Below are 21,203 nucleotides of genomic sequence, written 5' to 3'. Positions count from 1 at the left end.
CTTTTTGATATGTCTACTGCACCACATATCAGAGGCAAATATTTGTAGTTATTTTTTTCAAACTTCATTTCATTTTTGTGAAAAATATACAAAAATGTATACATATTAAACAATACAATTGTAATAAAAGATGTACAAATGATCAAAAACGATTGATTTGCAAGACTATTAAACAGGCAACTAAAAAGTTTAGCTTTAACTTTTTAGTTGCTTGTTCAATTGAAAGCAAACAGAGACCTCAAGTGTTATGTTAGTTTGTTCCAAATATGTGGTGCATAAAAACTGAAAGTGGCTTCTCCAGGTTTATTCTTGACTCTGGGGGCCGAAAGTAGATACATAATGTAGCAGCAGATCAGAAATGTATTTTGGCCCTAAACGCATTCAGTGCTTTGAAAACTAACAACAGTATTTTTGAAATCAATTCCTCGACTGACAGGAAGCCAGTGAAAAGTTATAGTGTAATATCTTTATATGTTGTATTGTTACTTTCGCTTCACTAAAGAATCTTAATACTCCTAACCACATTGGTTGAACATATTTTCTGTGTGTTTAAAATATACAGTTCTCTTTTCTCTCTAAAGTGTGATTCTCAGTTCATACTAATAAAGGAAGTAGGCCTATGTGTGGGAGGGTGGATGCGACACATCTCAGTTGCAGAAGTGAAACAGGCCAGTAGAACCTTACCAATACAAACGCATTCACACCGCTGCACATACACTTCAGCACAGACAATAATCAGCAAGTTGGTAAAGACAAAAGTATACAGAGAAGAATAGGACAGTCATTTAGTGCCATGTTGGCTGAAGGTTTTCTCAGAGTGCTGCGTTACAGGGAGGAGAGAAAATTTGCCTCTGCTGCCAAACTAAAGAGATCACAGACACGCTCTCAATGTACGGATCCACTGGACTGTGATGACTCTGATTCAGACTCCACAGACCTACAGACAGATTCAGCTCAAGCAGGTAAACAAGCCTTACGGAATGTTAAAACTTTATCAACCAAACGATCAAAATGTATTTATAAAAGTCACATCACATGTATGATGTAGTGATATCTTTAACTTTCTGTTTTGATTCTCCGCACTAACCTTAACTGTACACGGTCTAGTCCACTCACTTCCCGTTTGCTGAAATGTTATTTCTTTGTCAGAAATACATTTGTCAGGATTTTGTGCTATATTCCAAAAATACGGTGGCCATAAAGTTGTTATTGTATTTAGTGAAATGTCATGTTTTGTGAAATTCCATTGTGATTTTCAAGGCCATCGTACAAACACACCAATCCAACCTTAACATCTAAATATACCAGTTGTGTGCCATATTGCAAATATACGGTGGCCCTTAGGGTAAAATGTCATTGTGTTTTGTGAAATTCCATTGTGTTTTTGTCCTTCAGGTACCATCATGTCTAACCAACCTTTAACATCTAACTAAACCAATTTATGTCCAGGTCCCACCCAGGAAGAACTAGACAGCAACAAATTCCAGGGACTGAGAGTGTTGCCTCATCGTCCCGTAGGCGTCTCAATCCCTGGGTGCGCCCCTGTCCCAAACCTGGACCCTGACTTCACAGTTTGCCTGGACAGTTGCAGCCTCTTGCAGCAGTACCCAGACCTGCAAGTGGCTGACACAGGCCGAATCTCACAGAGAACCACTTTCACCCACCCGCACATTATGGTGTCTGAAGTCTGCCATCATTCGGAAAGGGCAGCCCAACAAGGAGAGCCCATCCCATCCATACCAGACCAGGGCTATCTGGTCATGGGGGCCAGTGTGAACATAAGCCAAGAATTTCCCTGGTCAGGTTTGGAGCCTATGTCTAACTCGGTTTTGAATGGGCTACTAGACAAACAGCTAGAGGAGGTTTACATGCAGCATTTGACCGATAACTTGGCCCGATGTAACTCCAACTTGGGGAACAGCCTCCTGCATGGTTTGGTGCCTCCTCCGCAGCCTAGCAACCAGTCCAACGGGCCTGATTCACTGGAGCCCAGTCTGGTAGAAGGATCCAGAGAAGACAGTGGGAAGAAGATTAGTTACCTCAGCACACAGCACGGAGTTCCATGCTCATCCAACTTCAGCTCCCCTGTACTGAGGATTTCAGAGACTGAGAATGCTCACCTGCAATGAAGTTGAAACGACTAATATGTAGTCCTAGCTCCTAGGCATACAGCTGGGAGCTGGCCTGATCAAACGTAATGCTCAACTATAGTGTCTATTTGGCTGCTGCACTTCTTAACGTGTTCAGAAACCAATTATGATCCAAACACAAAGAAAATGTTGTAATGGTTCCCACGTACCATGTACCTGATAGTAAAAATGTCTATACATTTTCTTTAAAGACTTTTTTCCACAAAAACATTAGTTTATTTATTCTTTATCAATGGATAACTAATATCAACAAATAAAGTGATGCTTTAAACCGCATTGCATGTATATATTTTGTATTGTTTCAACACAAAACATTATTATTGATTAATCAAAAATGGGTGGTCCTTGACTGTGGTTCCCCTTATTCAATTATTCTATTATTATTTTTCTACATTCAGTTTATTGGCTTGATATCACGACATAGTCGTAACACTTGTTGAAGTTTTTAAAGGTCCATTCAATGTTTCTTCCTAGGGTGATGTTGGAATATCTAATTGCATTTCCCTCAATCTCTCACATTCCTTGCTTCTCCTCTGTCTAAGAATCCTTGGAATATTTATGTCCATTGTAATTGTCGGGGATCTGAACGGGTTAAAGGTTTCACATACCCACACATGCAACCGAGACATGAAAACAAGTGCAGTCTAATACATCGATCCATGCCTATTTTTGTTTACCTGTAAACAGTATGTACAAGGTCTTTGTTTACTTGCTTGATGAAACATTCACTGCTCTCATGTGCCACCTGCTGTCTGATTTTAGTACTACACCATCCGACATAGGTTAAAATGTATTCTATTTTAATTACATGTGTGAGGAATTTATTATATTCAAGCAAACTGTGGTCCAGTGTAAGCTAATGCTACACACTGATGTTAACTTGTCAATAGAGATGTTATCATAGTGTAAATGAATCATTCTGGTCTAAAATGAAGTAAAATAAAAGTTATGAAATCAGTATTCAACAGTACATTTTTTGAAATTCTGCTGTTTTTGTTTTGTTTTCTCTGTTACTCGTTAGTGTTTTCTTTGGTTCTATATTCTGTTTTTGGCAAGACAAGGTAATTCAGTTGTTAAATACATTTTCAAAATTCACTATTGCACGCCCATGTATAGTTTTTTAAATAATGTGTCAGTCCTTTAATACTTTTCACAGAAATACTTGAGATATATTAAAGGGGTTTTCTGTATAATTTGTATGATTACTTCCATTTCAGCTAATTGTGGCCATTACGTTTACAAAGCATGGCATTTACGGAGGACTTGAAGTGGATACAAACAGGGACAATGTAACACACAGCATAAGGACATCTGGCTTTTGTTGAGACTGTCAGGGTGTAATTTTGTTTTGTTTTGTTGTTGTCACTTAAAGGGGTTCTGTTATGTAATTTCAGTGGTGAAACATGATGAAAACAAATTGAACTTCCAAAATGAATTAAATGCATCAAATAGGTTGCAACATTATGGTCGCCAGAAAACAAAAATACCCTATTATGCAGACATACCATCTCAATGTTAGACTGGAACCTGACATCACTCTCAGATTAATGTACATGCTTTATAACACAGATAATAGTTCACAAAAATAATCTTATAGTAAAATGATTGAAGTTTTCTTAAGCCGTTAGAGGTTTATTTACCCAAAACAATGTTTTACAAACCCATACCAAGACAGTCACATTTACATTTTAAATTACAAAAATCTGACCAAATTGATGATATGAATGTAATCTTGATGCTCTGATTTCCACATAAGGATGACAGTTCCACATACAGGTTGACTTTTCTGTCAATTACAATTAGAATAGCACAATGTTACGTCTGCCTCAGGGTGTGTTACTAGGCCTTTTTGTCTGGAATTGAGCATGTTCTTCTGAAGTGCACAGGAATTTCTTCCCACGGTCCAAAGACTTGCAAGGCTCAGATTTTGACTGCTTCACTTAATGTGTTTGAAAACTGAAAGACCTGTATCACTGTAACACTGTATACTGTACATGCTGTAAAGTGTATTGTAATCAATCAATTCCTGATAAATATCCATGGCGTGTGCAACCATCACAACCTGGCAGCCTCCATATTTCCACCATTCTGACTCTTCTTTGGCTGGCTATCTAGTCATTAAGGTGAGCACCTGCATATCACACTGAGGTCCAGCATGAACTGACAAATAACAAGCTGAGATTTATGATGCGTTTGCCTGTTTAAGGTTGATTTGTAAGCTATGAAGGACAAATCCTCACAGCTAGGCTTCCTGGGTAATGGGGATAACTGAATGTGCACTCACACACACAGCAAAACATAAGCTAATGATCCCTTTGAAAAAGATAGAAAACAGAGATTTAGTTAGGTTTTTCTCTAATTAACAGATTTGAGTCGACAGATTAAAGCCCCCATCTAGATGATTAGGTTATTTATTTCTATATTTTTCCAGCTAATTTATAACTGCCAATATAAAAATTAAATACAATTATTTTGGCATTAAATGTACTGAATGTACTTTTTACTTTTCAAAATTACTATAATGGTCCTATTAGTAATGTAGGACTTTGAGTGTGTGTGTGTGTCTGTCTGTCTGTCTGTGTGTGTCTGTTGAGCTCTTTACTGCTGGATGGATATCATTGCTAGCTCAGGGATTCCTGTGCACATTAGTGGTTCCATGAACTGTGGCCAGGTCGTGTTGTGGTGTGTGTGTGTGCATGTGTGTGTGTGTGTGTGTGTGTGTGTGTGTGTGTGTGTGTGTTGCTCGCCCTCCCCCCTACCTCCCTAACCCCTGTCCCATTCTCTCCCATGTTGACCCAGCATGGCAGCAGGTTATGGCTCCTCTATGGACTCTCTCTCTGCTGCTCTCTGCCTCCCTGCTTCGGCCTGGATGTTTGGCCCTGACCCCCCCTGCGGAGCTCCCTCAACTCCCAAACCTGCCTCCCTCGCTGGGCTACAACAGCAGCGATGGTGACCCCTCTGTGGATCTTCCCATGGCCCTGAGGGTTTTCAGCGTGGACTACCACCATGTGCAGGCTCCCTTTGAAATTGTGCTGTGGATCATGCTGGCCTCTCTGGCCAAGCTGGGTGAGAGTAACATGTTTTTTCTGCCATTCCATATAAGGTTGACAATATATAAGATACCGTTGGATGTTGTCAGATGTTGTTGGAGGGTAAAAGTTTAACTGAAACTAAAGAGTCAACTGAAACTCTGGGTTTGTTGTGATGCCTTCACTTTTTAGGAACTTTGTTGTTATTGGGCAAGAACAAAGAAAGTGCAATCATGCCGTAGTTAAGTTACTATGGGTAATTAAGTTAGTTACTTCATTCCGCCATCATCACCTGGTTCCCCGCTGCAGCGGCCAAGGACAAGGCCAAGCTGCAGCGGGTGATACGCTCGGCGGAGAGGGTGATTGGCTGCCCCTTGCCCCCCCTTGGGGCCCTGTTTAACAGCAGGGCTCTGGGGAGGGCCAGGAAGATAATGGCTGACCCCGCACACCCAGGCCACGGTCTCTTCGCCCCGCTCCCTTCAGGCAGGAGGTTGCGGTCACTAAAGGCTCTAAAAGCTAGACATTCAAACAGCTTTTTCCCCACGGCCATCCGACTCCTAAATGCAACTGCCCCCCCCCCCTGACCTGTCTCCCCACTCAGTGACCTAATGGTCTGTCGTACCCAATCACTGATCTCTTGGCATTTTGGCACTTCTTTATTTATTATATTATTTATTATTTACTCATTTTGCACTATTATGTTGGTTTGCACTGTCTTGTCCTGTCTTGCACCTGTCCTGTTGCAAACTCCACTGTACCAAAACAAATTCCAAACATGTTTACATGTTTTGGCAAATAAAGACTTCTGATTAGTCAATGGTTACAATGCGTTTCTCAGATTTCTTTATTACATAGTTTACTACATCAAGACACATTGGAATGTATTCATTTACTTTTTGCTCATTTTGTAAAGGAACAGGACCACATGCCACTACCCATGGCTTCATCAATTCAAATCCAAACATTTTAAATATTCCCAAGATATTTTTAGGGAATGTATTGAAATAGTCTGAAATGCGCATGTTATATGATGTGAGCTGCTGATGTAGCTCCACTTGAGGTTAAAGCTTAAAAATTAAAGGGTGGAGTCAGCGATTCTGGATCACTTGTCAAACTCCCTATTTATCTATATCAATACATTTTTCCTCATCGCTGACTCCGCCTTTAACAGCACAGTCGATTGAAATGATCACAGTATATGTGTCTAACCTGCAGGTTTCCACTGGTCAGGTCGGGTCCCTGCTGTGGTCCCAGAGAGCTGTCTTCTCATCATGGTGGGTCTGCTGGTTGGAGGGGTGATCTATGGTGTGCGTCACTCCGCTCCTCCGACCCTCAGCGCAGACGCTTTCTTCCTCTTCCTGCTCCCGCCCATCGTCCTGGACGCCGGCTACTTCCTGCCCGGGAGGCTGTTCTTTGAAAACCTCGGCACCATCCTCTGGTAGGTACTCAAAGTTCTAGTTTAAAAAAAGTTTAAAACATTTTCTAACAAAGATTAAAGCAATATAGTTTTCTGTCGCCCCCATGTGGAATTCTGAGTAATTGCAACAACACTAATGGGGCCTTTACATTAGCCTTCGGTGATCGAGCACATTGTTTTAGCAGTAGTGACGTGAGTAGTTCGAATAAATAACTAAATACATCTTCACCTCATCACTTGATATTGTGGAAAGACTTGAGGCAGTGGTGGATGATGACATTTTTAATAACTAGCTTATTGTCCTTAAAGGCCACCATAGCTTCTGTAAATTCGTCCAAATGGAGGAGTTGGCAAGGGAGCTTTGCAATCTAGAATTTGACCACTAGATGCCGCTAAAACTATGATTTCACATTCTACCTTTAAAGGGAAATGTAAGAGTCACAGTAGGTTATATTGGGGGCTAAACTGGCTTCAAGTGGTCTTAAATATAGGCTATTCTTTGATCTGATCTTAAACACCTTGTCAATGGGTGACATCTCTGTTTCAGGTATGCGGTGCTGGGGACTCTATGGAACGTGCTGGGCATTGGCCTGTCTCTGTACGGAGTGTGTCTGCTGGCCCACAGTTCTCTAGGAGACATCTCTCTGCTCCACTGCCTGCTGTTCGGCTCTCTGATCGCGGCCGTGGACCCCGTGTCCGTGCTCTCTGTCTTCCAGGAGATGCACGTTAACGAACAGCTTCACATCCTGGTGTTTGGAGAGTCACTGCTGAACGACGCAGTGACTGTGGTGAGTTGTAGAGGTGGTCCTGAAGCTATAGTGCGTAACTTCTGTGCCCCCCCCCCCCCCCCCCCCAGGAATTCTGAGAAATTTCAACAACACTGCCGGCGCAGCTATATCAGGTTTTTCTTAGCAGTGGAATAAACCACTGAAAAATTTTGTGGGCGCTTCTTGGACCTCCTGCACCAGTGTCAGGGGGCGACACCAGTTGGTAAACCTAGCCATAATTAGAATTACAGAGAAAGTTTTGTGGAGCTGGCAGGCTTAATCAACTTTGTGACAACTCATTTGGCAATGGCTTGATATTACCAGACATTCGTTTATAAGAAAAAGTTACGTACTATAGCTTAAAAAAAAATGTATTGCCCTACGTATGTGCCTTATATCCCTCTTCCTACCAGGTGCTCTACAAGCTGTTTGAGTCCTTCCTCCGGCTGCCCTCGGTGTCGGCTCTGGATGTGTTGCTGGGGGGCTGCAGGGTGCTGGTGGTGGGTCTGGGAGGGCTGTTTGTGGGTCTCTTCTTTGGGCTGTTGGCGGCTCTCACCTCTCGCTTCACCTCCAGAGCTCAGGTCATCGCCCCGCTCTTTGTCTTCCTCTACTCTTACCTGTCCTACCTGACCTCTGAGATGCTCCACCTCTCTGGCATCATGGCGTGAGTATTGCTGAGTATCAACTCAAACTCAAAGACATCCTTTTGCATATCATTTAGTAGCCTAGTGTGCAGCAACATATTTTCTTCCTAAAGAAACTAATAAGGCATATTCTCTGGCATAGACTGTATACTGTAAGTCTCTGGGCATTACTGTAACCGCCCTACTCTGCCGTTGAATGGCTAGTACTGGTTAAGGCATGATGTTGATTGGTTAGTGTCAGGCTATGAAGTTTAGGAGAGGCCAAAAGAGGCAGAGAAACTGGCGGTCAAGCTTTTGTCAACCTTCAAATAAAGTGAAGTGAGTAAATGCAATAAGGAATAGTTTGCTCAAATGCAGAATTATGCATTTGCCTAACTCAAAAATAGATAACCATACCTGTGGCAAACGTTAATTTCATAATGATCGTTACTCCCTGAAGATTATCAACAGTGCATATTTTTTATAGCGGCCCTCCTAGTGGCATAACATTTTTTGGGAGGGGGCATAAATGAGGAGTATACCAACTTCTTCAGAGACCACTACACCACTGGTTTATCTGTTTGCTTATGGCTTATATTTGCGTTATTCATACCACCTTTGGCAGCATTGTGACGTGTGCTGTGACCATGAAGCAGTATGTGGAGGCCAATGTGTCTGAGCGCAGCAACACCAGCATCCAGTACTTCCTGAAGATGTGGAGCAGCGTCAGTGAAACGCTCATCTTCATCTTCCTGGGCGTGTCCACCATACAGGACGTCCACATGTGGAGCTGGCCCTTTGTCTGCTCCACACTGCTGCTCTGCCTCGTCTGGAGGGCCTCGGGTGGGTTCAACAATCGTACCTGCACTTAACACAAAACTACAAATGTACAAATAATACTTGATAAAGGTGGAGTCAGCGATTCTGGCGAATAGTTTTTGACAAAATCGCTTTTGTCAAAATCAGTAATATTTCCGCATGATCTGCTATCTGTCTATACTGTGTGTGCGCTGAAAAAAAATCCAGTGTTAATACACAGCCTAGGCTCTGTAAACGGATATGTAAACAAAGGATATATAAAACAAAGGGGGCCAACCTAGGAACATGCTTGGGCTGTGTATTAACACTGTTTTTTTCAGCTTACAGCACACACACAGTACATACAGGCATTCTCCAGAATCACTGACTCGTTAAACAGTTGTCATACAGACCAGTGAACACATTTCCGGCCCTCTGCAGGTGTCCTGCTGCTGACTGCTGTGGTGAACAAGCTCCGTAGAAACAGGGTGACCTTCAGAGATCAGTTCATCATCGCCTACGGAGGCCTGAGAGGGGCAATCTGCTTCTCCCTCGTCTTCCTCATCGACGACTTCCCAAAGAAGAGACTCTTCATCACAACCACCATCGTGGTCATCCTCTTCACTGTCTTTGTTCAGGTTTGGAAAACACTGTTAAAATGAAAACGGTTTTGAAAACTCAAATTTTCAAGTCAATTATATTGAAAACTGGACCTGAACTTTGTCCTGACATATTTGAGTTTTGATGCCAACTCAAACACATAGGTTTTAAGGAAAACTGCCTTCATTTGATCAAACTTATTTGAATCTTAATTAAGATTTTTTGTTTGACCTCAAAACTCAAAAATTGACTTATTTTTCCAACATTTTACAGTGAATAATGTAAACTCAGTCTTTTTTTCATGTAGTACTTTTTAGTTTTAGTTTCAATATTTGTTGAGATTTGGTTTGCCTGGTTACCTAGGGGATGACCATTAAGCCTCTGGTAGATCTGCTGGATGTGAAGAGGAAGAAGAGAGCGCTGCCAACTGTCAGTGAGGAAATCCACAGCAGGGTGAGACATGACACACAGTGAGGTGCTGGAATATGCAATATGGTCTTTGAGGAATACAGTATATACAGTCATTAGTATGCTCTATTATTCCATGATTAATTAGTCAATTTATTTATTGAGTGATAGGAAAAGAATATGAATGTCTCTTCAATGCATCTTTCAATCAGGTGCAACATATAGCCTACTTTTTATAGTAATTAAGACATAGTGAGGTTTGTTAATGCAAAATGTTTCATTGATATGACTTTATTAAAGTATAATACGGTTTTAACTAAACAACATCATTTTTAACACTTATCTTATTTAAAAGTTTTAGTCTGTGTAATTTACCAAAATAAGAAGCATTCATTTGGTGTTAATATGCGTTGTAAAGTGCCACGTTTTGTATCTTCAAATGTTCTTTCTTCAAATACATTTCTTGCTGTTTTGGTTCATCACACATCGTCTAAATGCAAAACTGTAGTAGAAGTTGGTCTTTCATCTTGCTGTGGTATTGATACCCATCTGTGTGAACGAAGATCTCTTCTGCTCTTCTGACCTTCTTCCTTTCATCTGAGAAAATGAACATAATAGTGGTAATTCAGATAAGAGTCCTGTCTGTTTCCTTAATAGATATCTAGCATGGACACTCACTTTGAAACTAAAAGGACATTACACACATCCAGAAAAACAAAGAAAATGTACAGCTGTGGAAAAAATTAAGAGACCACTGCAAATGTTCAGTGTCTCTTGTTTTACTATAGGCATATGTTTGAATAGAATGAACATTTTGGTTTTATAATGCAAACATCTGACAACATTTCTATTTAGAAGTTATGTAGAGAGGAAGATTTAAGAAAAATCCAGACTGGTATCTTAATTTTTTCCGGAGCTGTATATAAAGAATCTAGGTGCAAAACAAATCTATGAATCATAAACTAACATCTTGTCTCCTCTCAGCTGATTGATCACCTGCTGGCAGGAATAGAGGACGTGGTCGGCTACTGGGGACAGCACTACTGGAAAGACAAGTTCGTTTTTAATGATTTAACTTCATCGTTTTCTGTAATGAGATTTTGGATGCACATACAGATTATGACCAGAAGGTGGCAGCAAATACCACATGTAAAAGTCTCTGATCATTTTTAGGACTTTTTATTATATTGTTGTATTATACATGGCCACAGTAATGTATTAAGTTTAGTTTTTCGATCACATAGATATACAACATAACATACATAGTACAACAAATTATTAAAAATACATTGTGATTGTGTGTGTTGAGGTTTAAGCAGTTCAATAAGAAGTATCTTCGTCGGGTCCTGATACGTGAGGAGCACCAGGCTCGCTCCTCCATCCTCAGAGTCTATCAGGAGCTGGAGAGACGGGAGCAGAGGGGAGACGACCAGGCGCCAACACCAATGTGAGGAGAAGTGTTTTTTTTTTTTTTTTAACTTTATGTCAGGGTCTTTTGTTGAAGGTCTCAGGCATCTCCAGGACCAAATCATGTATCATTAGCATCATCGCTATTTGTGCCAATTCAAATCCCAAGAAATGTATGTTTCTTATTATTGGACCCTGATTCAACACAACAATTTTTTCAGAATTCTTTAGGACAATATTTTCACCTGTTTGAAGTCAAAAAAAAAAAAATGGCCATAATCAAAATTGTCTATTTTCAGGCTCCTTACAATAAAACCCCAAGTATGCCACTGAAAACTAATTTAATATGTCCGTATTCACAACAAACATTTTTGGTATGAGAATATTAACGCCTGTCTTTCAGAGTGGACCCTCGCTCCAACAGTCGCCCTCTCTTACCAGAGGAGATGGACAGCATCCGGCGCATTCTCTCCAGAAACCTTCAGAGCTTCAACAACAAGGTACATTCACAGAGTTGCTATGTGCACGCAGCTTGTGTTTTAATTAAGGACTCAGTAAATATGGACTTAATTTGAGCAAACTATTCACTTTTAATATTTGGGTTCATGCATGTGTTTTCACTGCAGCAGACACCGGCCTACAGCAGGCACACCCTGCATGGGGACGCTGCACTGAACAGAGCAAGGAAGCCTCTTCACAGACACCAGAGTCTGGGAGAGAGATGCTCCTATAACACAACCACACAGGTGATTTATACAGCAGATATAAAGTGAACTTTTCAAAGTCGTACAATCTTATTAAAACATATCTGAAAACTCATCAGACAATTAGAAAACACGACATTTTATCCTCTTCTAAGTCTTCGAAGCAATTGACTTACTTTTAAGCACTCTTTTAGATGTAGTATGTTTTACTCTACGTTCTTCCATTGTTCCAGGGGGAGGATCCAGAGTTCAATGGCACACGCAGAGTGAGAGCAGGACTCAGCAGGTCGCACACAGGTAAAACTAACGACAATCCATGACATCTGAATATACAAAAATACTAATATTAAACTAATTAAGCAGTCGGGTATACACTTCATAAACAAGTGTACATATTTTTAAACTGATGTAAACTATTGTAAGGTGACATTGCTGTGGGAAAGGGGTGACAATATAGAAACACTATATTTACCAAATTTTTGTTTCAAGAAATCAATATATAATTCTAGTCCCCCCCCCACCCACCCTCCTCTGCTGTCACTCAAGCTTTCAGTCTTCACTAAACCACCCGCTAATAACATTACGACCTATCATAAAAATGTCGCTTCCCTCTTTCCACCTCGTGACCTTTGACCCAGACCACTAAGGACCCACTACTCTGACTGAGTGTGTGTCTCTTCTCTCTGTAGTTTGCTCCATGAGTCCTTCCATGAGGCCTTTCCTTCAGGACTCATCAGACTCCTCTCTCCCAGCACCCTTAGCTCAGACAGTGGATCCAACACCCTTAGGTGCCAGCAGTGAGGACCAGAGCACCCCACACCACCAAGAACCAGCGGAAAGAGCTCCCAAGAAACAGCTCAGCTTTGTACTGGAGAACGAGAAGCAGCAATGAAAAGAGAGACTGAGAAAAAAAGACGTAAAGAGAGAGAGAGGGGGAAAGAAATTAATTAAGTGTGTTCAATCATTTCAAAATGGCCCCATAAAGTGATAAGTACCTTATATTTATTTAGCCTTAGAGGTGTGGGTTTCAGAGACTTTGCGGTTGATCAAATGTTTTTTTTGCAATTTCGTGGACATCTTCTAATTAAAACTGTTCAAATGAAAATGATTCCCCATCTGGTTTTGAGTGTTTTTGAAGCCGCATTAAAAATATTCCCTTTCGCTCCGTGTTTCACCTCTTGAACGCCATTGGTTGGGAAGTCTACAGGGTCATTTGCGTCTAATTTGTTTTCAAAGTGACGCTCCAAGTGTAATACCTACTGTAGAAAAATACCTTGTAGTCATAAATGCTGATAGTCGCTGTCCACCATAATAAACACACACACACACACACACACACACACACACACACACACACACACACACACACGCACACACGCACACACACGCACTCACACGCACTCACACACAAACACACACACACACACACACGCACACACACACACACACACACACACACACACACACACACACACACACACACACACACACACACACACACACACACACACACAAACCAATCCTGCCTCTCCTTGTTTTCCTTTATAAATGCACAGCACACACCCATCGACGGTAATTTGACGAGGACAGGCTTACTGCTTCCTAAAATAACTCTGGCCCCCCTCCCTCCCTCCTGTCTGTCTGACCTCCTCAGTTACTGAAGCTCCTCTGCCCCACTGCTCCCAGAATGCCAGGGAGTGGTAGGGGGGAACCAGACTGTTTTGGTTGGGACAGGGGCTGGGCAGAGGGCTGCAGAGTGGACACCAGTGAGGAGCCGGTGGACTATAACAGCTAAGGAGAAAGACCCAATAGGTTTTAGGCTTCAGGAGTTATGAGGGTGGGAGCAGCAACCTTGGCTGGGGGGATTTTTGGGGTTTTAGGGACCCTGTGTCTGTTCCTAGCCTTTGGTACAGACTACTGGCTGCTGGCTAGTGACAACTGTGGACCGTATACATGGCCGACACAGACAACACTGACTGATGCCAATGGGACAGAGGTAAGACAGATACATGTGTGCACAGAATCGTCAATATGCCCTCACACAGTGAATTAACCGGTGACCTCCAACTAAAAAAGATTATGTAATTATACTATCGATGAATAATACTCACAGCAGAACACTATTTTGATCACATATGAACCACAAAAATACCAGTGTGGAACCTGATCCGATGATGTGTAGACAGTGGTTTGCACGCTATGCCACTATAGGATATTTAAAGAGACACCAAAAGAGTTTGGCATTTTTATAAAGTTGGGGGACTCGAAGAAAAAAAAAATTGAAAAGAGAATGGATCAAATAAATAAAGCAGATGTAAAGACATCCTGACTCTTAGTTTTAGTGACTTTCACTATGGATATAACTCCAGAAACACTGGCTCCTACATATCCCAAAATGCAGCCAAAAGCTTGAGGTTGAATTCTAATTTTGCTTACATGCTTGCAAGGAAAATGCTAACATGCTGATGTTTAAGGTGTACTGTTTACCTTGTACAACACCTTAGTGTTAGCATGCTGACAGTTGAGATACCAACGTATAAATCTTGACTAAAGTGGTGGACCTGGTCGACTAGCTACTGGTAACTCACAAACTACCTTAAAAAAAAAGTCTCCTGAGTTCACCCTACAGACATCATCATTGTTATTTTCTCAGACTTGACAAAGCTCCTCCATATCCACCATACAACTGATTCCACAGAGAGTGTAGTAAGCTCTTATATACAGTCTGGTAGTAGGCCTACTCCACAGGTCAACTGATGTTCATGTGTTAACTCGGAAAGCTGCCCCTTTAATTTCCTGGTTTGATCTTCCAGGCCACATTGGTGAGAACGTTCCAAAAAAGGCAACGTAAGGGATATATTTTTAAAATGCTAATCCCCCCGGTGAACTTCTCCCCAAAATCACAGCACAACAAAGTCTTTCATTTCCAATAGAAGCGGATGGTTAACGTTGCTGCAAGTTATTCAGCACCATCAATCATATTTTTTGACAAGCAAATGGAGAGTATCCCTCATGCGTGTTTCATAAGTTCTCCCTTTGGAAACCTCACAGAGGAGCAGGCCATAATCAGAACCACGTTTGATGCCGTGGCAACCCTGACGCACTGAGTCAGAGTGACGACAAAGCTGACAGAACTTAGGGTTCATCCATCCTCAGGCATTTCACTGTCCATCTCTCTCTCTCTCTGTCTGTCTGTTATTCAAGGGAACTTTCACCACTACTTAAAGGAGCATTGTGTAGAATTAATTTGCATTTTTCAGGTCAGACTTGGTAGCAATGGAATATAATATCCAGTAGTATGTTTTTCTTTTGTCTTTTATATCTACACACTGTTGTTAAATGCATGATTGCAAGATAAACATTCAAATGTGTTTATTAAGTTCAACTTTTTAAGTTGCAAATGTGTAATGAGTTGTGTTGACATAATTATGTTGGTAGTTATCTCAACTTGATGTAAGAAAAACTAAAAAGTTTTCGTATATCAATTTAAAAAATTCGATTCATATTTCTTAACCTCAAGTTCAGGAATTCAAGTCCCTTCCCCAAGTCAGTCCATATTTATTTTCTCTCATTTAGATCCAGTCTGTGGACGTTGTGACGGCTTCTCCTCCATCCTCTCTCACTCTGCACCACGAGGGCTTCTTCTGGCGATGTGTGTTTCAGGTGGAGCCCGAAGCTCACGCAGTCCTAGCCACTCTCTTCAGTATGTATACAGGGCCTTTCTGAGGGCAGCAAAAAGTTTTTCTTGGGGTTTGTCCAATGTGGTTTTGTGTCTCAAGCTCAGCAATGTGCTCTGCTTGACGTGAGAGAAAGAGCAGGGAAGAAAAATATGTATAATTTGGATATTTGACAGAAAATATAGAGGAGAGAAAAATGTTTTTCAGTTTTTGTCTTCACGGTAAAAATGAAAAAGTCGTAAAACTCAATTCAAAACCGAAAGTGATAGAAAAGTGCCTTCAGTTTGCGGCTCAAACAACATAAGAAAAACATAAGACTCACATTTAATCACACAAACAGTTCAATACAACAGTAAAAGCATGTACTTAAAGAAAAGGTTCATTCAGAGGTAGTGTCTCAACTCAAACGGTCTGCACAACATTTTTGAGTTTTGAGGCCAACTATAAGGAAAACTGCATTCAGCCAACTGATTATCTTTTGTTCAGATTATGATCATTTATCATCCACATGTAATGATACATCAAGTTTTGAGTTCAGCTCGGAATTCAAAAAAGTGAAAGTTGTGCCTACTTGATATTTTTTGTTCAGAAAGTTTTTCAAATAGTTTTAACAATGTTTGAGTCAACATTTGGACAGTTGGCTCAAATGTAAGCAGTATGTAGCCTAACCTCAAACTGAAGACAACTTTTTGTTTTACTTGTTTCTGAATGTATGTCCCCTTTACCTTTTACATACAGTAATTGTGTATGACTCAGTACGTTCTTTTGAGCCTTATTTATTAGATTTTCTTCTTTTTATTTTTCATGTAGCAAACCAACCAGAATCCAAGGTGTGTATGCATGGTTACCTCTTCCCTCTGCCTGTTGCACTCGGACAGGTGCCTCATCCAAGTTATGACGCTACAGCAGGTAACACAGTCTCTCACTCACTCACTCACTCACTCACTCACTCACTCACTCACTCACTCACTCACTCACTCACTCACTCACTCACTCACTGACTCACTCACTCACTCACTCACTCACTGACTCACTCACTCACTCACTCACTCACTCACTCACTCACTCACTCACTCACTCACTCACTCACTCACTCACTCACTCACTCACTCACTCACTCACATATCTACAGACAGGTGACAAAGAAGAAGAAAAAATCTAATTGATAATTAGAAAGTGAAATCATAAGGAAAGCATCAATGTATCCATACACGGCCTGAGGGTTTTTACAGTAGGAATAACAGCTTGAATTCCCAAATCACCAACAGTATTCAGTAGTCATGAGAAGCTGAAAGGTCGTGGGTTCATCTGAAGGAGCAAATAAATCATTGGGAAAGGGAATAAGGGCAAAGATAGGGTTTACATTCATACTTCATTAGCATTTCTATGGAGAAATACTGAGGTCATCATGGGTCTCCAGCATACTGCCAGGAATACAAATTTGGTAAGGAAATGTATTATTATTATTTTATTCATGCATTCATCTGTATGTAGTCAAATTAGTCTACAAATACTGAAACCTGCCAAGCAATATCAGATAGACATTAACTCTTACTCTTGGCAAAAAAGTTACTTCTTGAAAATGTCCCCCAGGTTGCCAAAATTCCCACATTTTCATTAACAGTTTCAGCGTCCAAATATTTACTACATCCCTTATGTAAAAAGTGAACTGCTCTGCTCATGGTTAATGGTTGCCTGGTTCGTATATATCTTGCAGTGTTGAGAGGTTTCTGGACCGTGCTGATAATCCTGGGTCTGGTGGCGGCTCTCTGCGGAAGCTTCCTCTTGGTGTGCGGCATCCCTTTCTTCAGCCACAAACTCTACAAGCTGAGTGGTGCTTTCCTCATCGCTGCCGGTAAAAATATACAGTCAGTGTTGTCATGTGTTGACTGTTGATATGACCGTGTTATTAAAATAGAAGCCACACAGTGAAGTCTGCAGCCAGGGGAAAAGTTGAATGTACACACACGCACAAAGAAAAAAAGAAAAACAGTTGCAACCGCCGCTGTCAGCTGTTCATACCTGTCACATGACAAACACAGAGCAGCAGATGTCCCCACTGCAGACAGTGCGGTCTCTATAACAACACTGCGACTGTGGTAACAGTTGAGATGCATTCCTCTGGAGTTACACACTGGAAATATTCAAAATATTACCAAGTATATTGGTCCAATTTGTTGTCAAAATATCTCATGGCACTTTTAGGACACAACCAGCTAACAAGCAACACTTTATAGTGAGTTATAGGAACTTGTAAGGAAAGCCATTTGAGCATTTATTTGAAATCCTTGATATCAGAAATGCTCAAACCGCACACATGAAATGAAGAGAATTACATGGACAAGTCTGGGGAAGAGTACTGCTTTTGACTGCTGATTTCAAGATCTCTTCTATTTTGAAAGTCATAAAGGTAGAGTCAGCGATTCAGGAGAATGCTTGCTGTCAACATCACTTTTTGTCGAAATCAGTGAATATCTCTTCAATATCTGCTACCTGTCCATACTGTGTGTGCACTGAAAACAATCTAGTGTTAATACACAGCCTAGGCTCTGTAAACTGCCATGTGCTAACTATGGTTGGCTCCCTTTGTTAACATACCGGTTTACAGAACCTAGGCTATTTAATAACACTAGATTTATTTCAGCCGCACTCAGTACGTTGATCGTGATTAGATATTCACTGATTTTGACAAACACATTTTCACATTTTCCCTGACTCTACTTGGGTTGAGTACTTAGTCCACCTCTGCCTAATACGCTTTATGTCTCTCCCCCAGCCTGCCTGTTCCTGTTCCAGCTGCTTCTCTATGTGTTGTGGATGGAGGCAGTGGAGGTTGAGCGCTACGTCCTCCAGGAGAGGGGGGAGACCTGCCCTGACGCCCAGGTTTCAGTGCTGTACGGTCTGTCCTTCATGGTGGCTGCTGCCGGCGTGCCTCTGGAGCTCATAGCAGGCTTGATCTTCATGCTAGTGGGCCGCGCGCTGGGGGCCAGCAAGTGAGAACGCCATCTTTGCCTACAGAAGAAGAAAGCACTGACATTTTGTTTTTATCATGCCATGCACTGGGACTCAGCAGCACACACTTGTGGGATTGTAAAAACTGCCCGGAAAAAAAGACATGATCAATATCAAAGCACAAGCCATTAGATTTTAATGTAGCTTACTACTTGCTTTGTTATTTTTTTTTTATAATAGAGTAATCATACCACAATAATCCAGTGCTACAGTTTATGGGATTGACCTGGTGTATATGGATATTGGTTTTAAAGGAGCAATACAAGACAATACTTATTTTTTTCTAAACAATCGTGTAATAATATAAATACTTCTTCCACTCAGTTGCCTTCTTCTGTCATTCTGCTGATTGCTGTTGTCATTATTGTGATGAGTCCACGGAGCGTAAGGTGAGATATATATGGGTGAACCAGCTGTGTCCTACTGTCCTGAGTTGGCATGTGATCAAAGTGGGCTAGCTAGTAGGAATGGATATATGGGGTTGGGGAGGAGGGCGGTAGAGAGAGAATTGATGCTTATGGGGGGCACACAGGGGCTTTTAGAAATGAACAGCTGTTTGTGGGTTTGGTTTGTGTACAGCAGTCCAGCCACCTGCCTCCCTCACCCCAATCACATTTCACTCACTCATCAAAATCGAATCGGAATTGGATTTGAAAATCGTTTTATTTTGAACTAGAAAACAAAACAATTTTTTTTTTATGTATTATCAATTTAATTACCCACTAATTACACATTCATCCTAATCATATTGTCCAGTTATTTTCTGATTTTCATATTGGTATATTATCATGTACAATATACAATACACATAATACACTTTATACATAAAATGAACAATATTTGATCGTATACACTCAAGATATAATCATTATGATTTCTCTCTCTTTTGCCTCATACTGTTACATTTATTTACAGAAGCCTGAAATTCAGAACACACACACACACACAAACACACACACACACACACACACACACACACACACACACACACACACACACACACACACACACACACACACACACACACACACACACACACACACACACACACACACACACACACACACACACACACACACACACACAAATGCTCCATTCTATCCATATGGGAAACACAGGCTTGTGATGCTATCAGAAGAGCCACGATATTGGATCATCCTCATCTTTTCTTTATTGGTCTGAATGGGCAGCGTGTGGAGACAAGCGGTTGGATTCTCAATCGCACAAAGCTGCTTTCATCTGAAGAGCAGGAGTGGTGGAGTGTGTGGGAAGGGAATATTTGCTTCAAAGACATTTTGCTGATCAAACACATAAAACATACTCGTTCAGTGTCAGTCACACACACACACACACACACACACACACACACACACACACACACACACACACACACACACACACACACACACACACACACACACACACACACACTGTGAGCAAACTGTCCAAAACGCACAAGAGTTAAATATTGAAGTATGCTGTATTTCTTATGCACATACCCTGCTGATCCTAGATCTGAGCATCTGACTGATGTTGGACAGTCTACTTCAGAGTGTTAAACATTAATATAACACCAGAACCATCAAATGTAATAGGTCAACTGTCACTGTGTTGTCAGAGATGGAAACATGGCCTCTAATTTTGGTACATAGCTGTCTTTAACAGAATTGTTATTGTTAATGTAATATATTCATTTATCTAAGTATGTGATTAGTGTTTGGTTAAACGTGGCACGTGTAGTATGAGATCCAAAGAATATGTTGTGTCATTTCTCCTCAACAGCATGATTGGTGCTTTGCTTAGTGTATAGGACACAAGTAAAAGTTGATTAAAATTTTAACCAACTTAACCAAATAAGGGTCTTCTGCAGTTGAGACCCTGAAAAAAGAGTTTGAACATAAGTTGAGGAGTAACGCCATGAAATATTTTAATCAGTAGTGGAAGTTCAACAGTGAAAAAAGTGTGAAAAAGTGTGAGCAATGCTGGTTGTTACCACCATTTAGCGCAACACACACTGGCTGTATCAGTGGCAGACACTCCTTTTAGCTCACAAGCCTGTATAATAGTCTGGGATATTATGCACTGCATGGCAAATGGTTGCGGATGCTTCTCATTGCAAAGTTGAGAGAAGCAGCTGTGCACTGGCTCTTTAATGCAAGTTTATTGGCACAAACAACAACGGCTTGACATGGCTGAGGAGTTACAGCTGCATGAGGTCATCACAGTCAAAAGGGTTGGACCACAGAGGAGCTTAAGGGTGGCCATGTCAAGATTCTGTCCAAGGAAAACTACGTCAACAACTAGATTTCTGTAAAAAAAAAAAAAATATGAAAGTCACGACCCCCTGACTTTTCCACCCCTGAGCCAATATTTCCGCTAGTGAATAAAAGGAAAAAAATCTAAAAACTAATTGGCTAAATTCCATGATATTTTTTGACCCTCAATTTTTGTGGTGTGAGAAGATAACATGATTAAAGCATCAGGGTCGTCTATGTCTGCAGTGCATGAGCATGATGGTCTTGATATTCCAATAACAATGTTTTAAAAGGAAATTTTATTAATATATATATATATATATATATATATATATATATATATATATATATATATA

General features: G+C 40.9%; 3 protein-coding genes across 3 annotated transcripts; all 3 read left to right on the top strand.

Annotated features, from left to right (window-relative positions):
* Nucleotides 1–793: 793 nt before the first annotated feature.
* On the top strand, nt 794–2,129 carry LOC307256986 (uncharacterized protein; the record flags this gene model as incomplete). Its single annotated transcript, XM_080036101.1, has 2 exons — nt 794–962; nt 1,450–2,129. The coding sequence occupies 2 exons, from the start codon at nt 794–796 to the stop codon at nt 2,127–2,129; spliced, it is 849 nt and encodes a 282-aa protein (XP_079892227.1).
* A 2,834-nt stretch (nt 2,130–4,963) lies between these two features.
* On the top strand, nt 4,964–12,795 carry LOC307256985 (sodium/hydrogen exchanger 2-like; the record flags this gene model as incomplete). The annotated part of the gene is made up of 13 exons (XM_080036100.1): nt 4,964–5,216; nt 6,395–6,617; nt 7,144–7,384; nt 7,777–8,027; nt 8,612–8,829; nt 9,226–9,422; nt 9,748–9,837; nt 10,777–10,847; nt 11,102–11,239; nt 11,603–11,699; nt 11,826–11,945; nt 12,137–12,200; nt 12,593–12,795. The coding sequence occupies 13 exons, from the start codon at nt 4,964–4,966 to the stop codon at nt 12,793–12,795; spliced, it is 2,166 nt and encodes a 721-aa protein (XP_079892226.1).
* A 939-nt stretch (nt 12,796–13,734) lies between these two features.
* LOC307256819 (transmembrane protein 182-like) lies at nt 13,735–18,843 on the top strand (the record flags this gene model as incomplete). The annotated part of the gene is made up of 5 exons (XM_080035923.1): nt 13,735–13,899; nt 15,480–15,606; nt 16,391–16,489; nt 17,298–17,435; nt 18,357–18,843. The coding sequence occupies 5 exons, from the start codon at nt 13,735–13,737 to the stop codon at nt 18,575–18,577; spliced, it is 750 nt and encodes a 249-aa protein (XP_079892049.1). The 3' UTR covers nt 18,578–18,843.
* Nucleotides 18,844–21,203: the final 2,360 nt, after the last annotated feature.

This window comes from Ammodytes marinus (assembly GCF_949987685.1).
Source record: "Ammodytes marinus genome assembly, chromosome: 10".
NCBI lineage: Eukaryota > Metazoa > Chordata > Actinopteri > Uranoscopiformes > Ammodytidae > Ammodytes > Ammodytes marinus.
The sequence above is the reverse complement of the archived record's forward strand: the minus strand, read 5'-3'. Positions and strand labels throughout refer to the sequence as shown.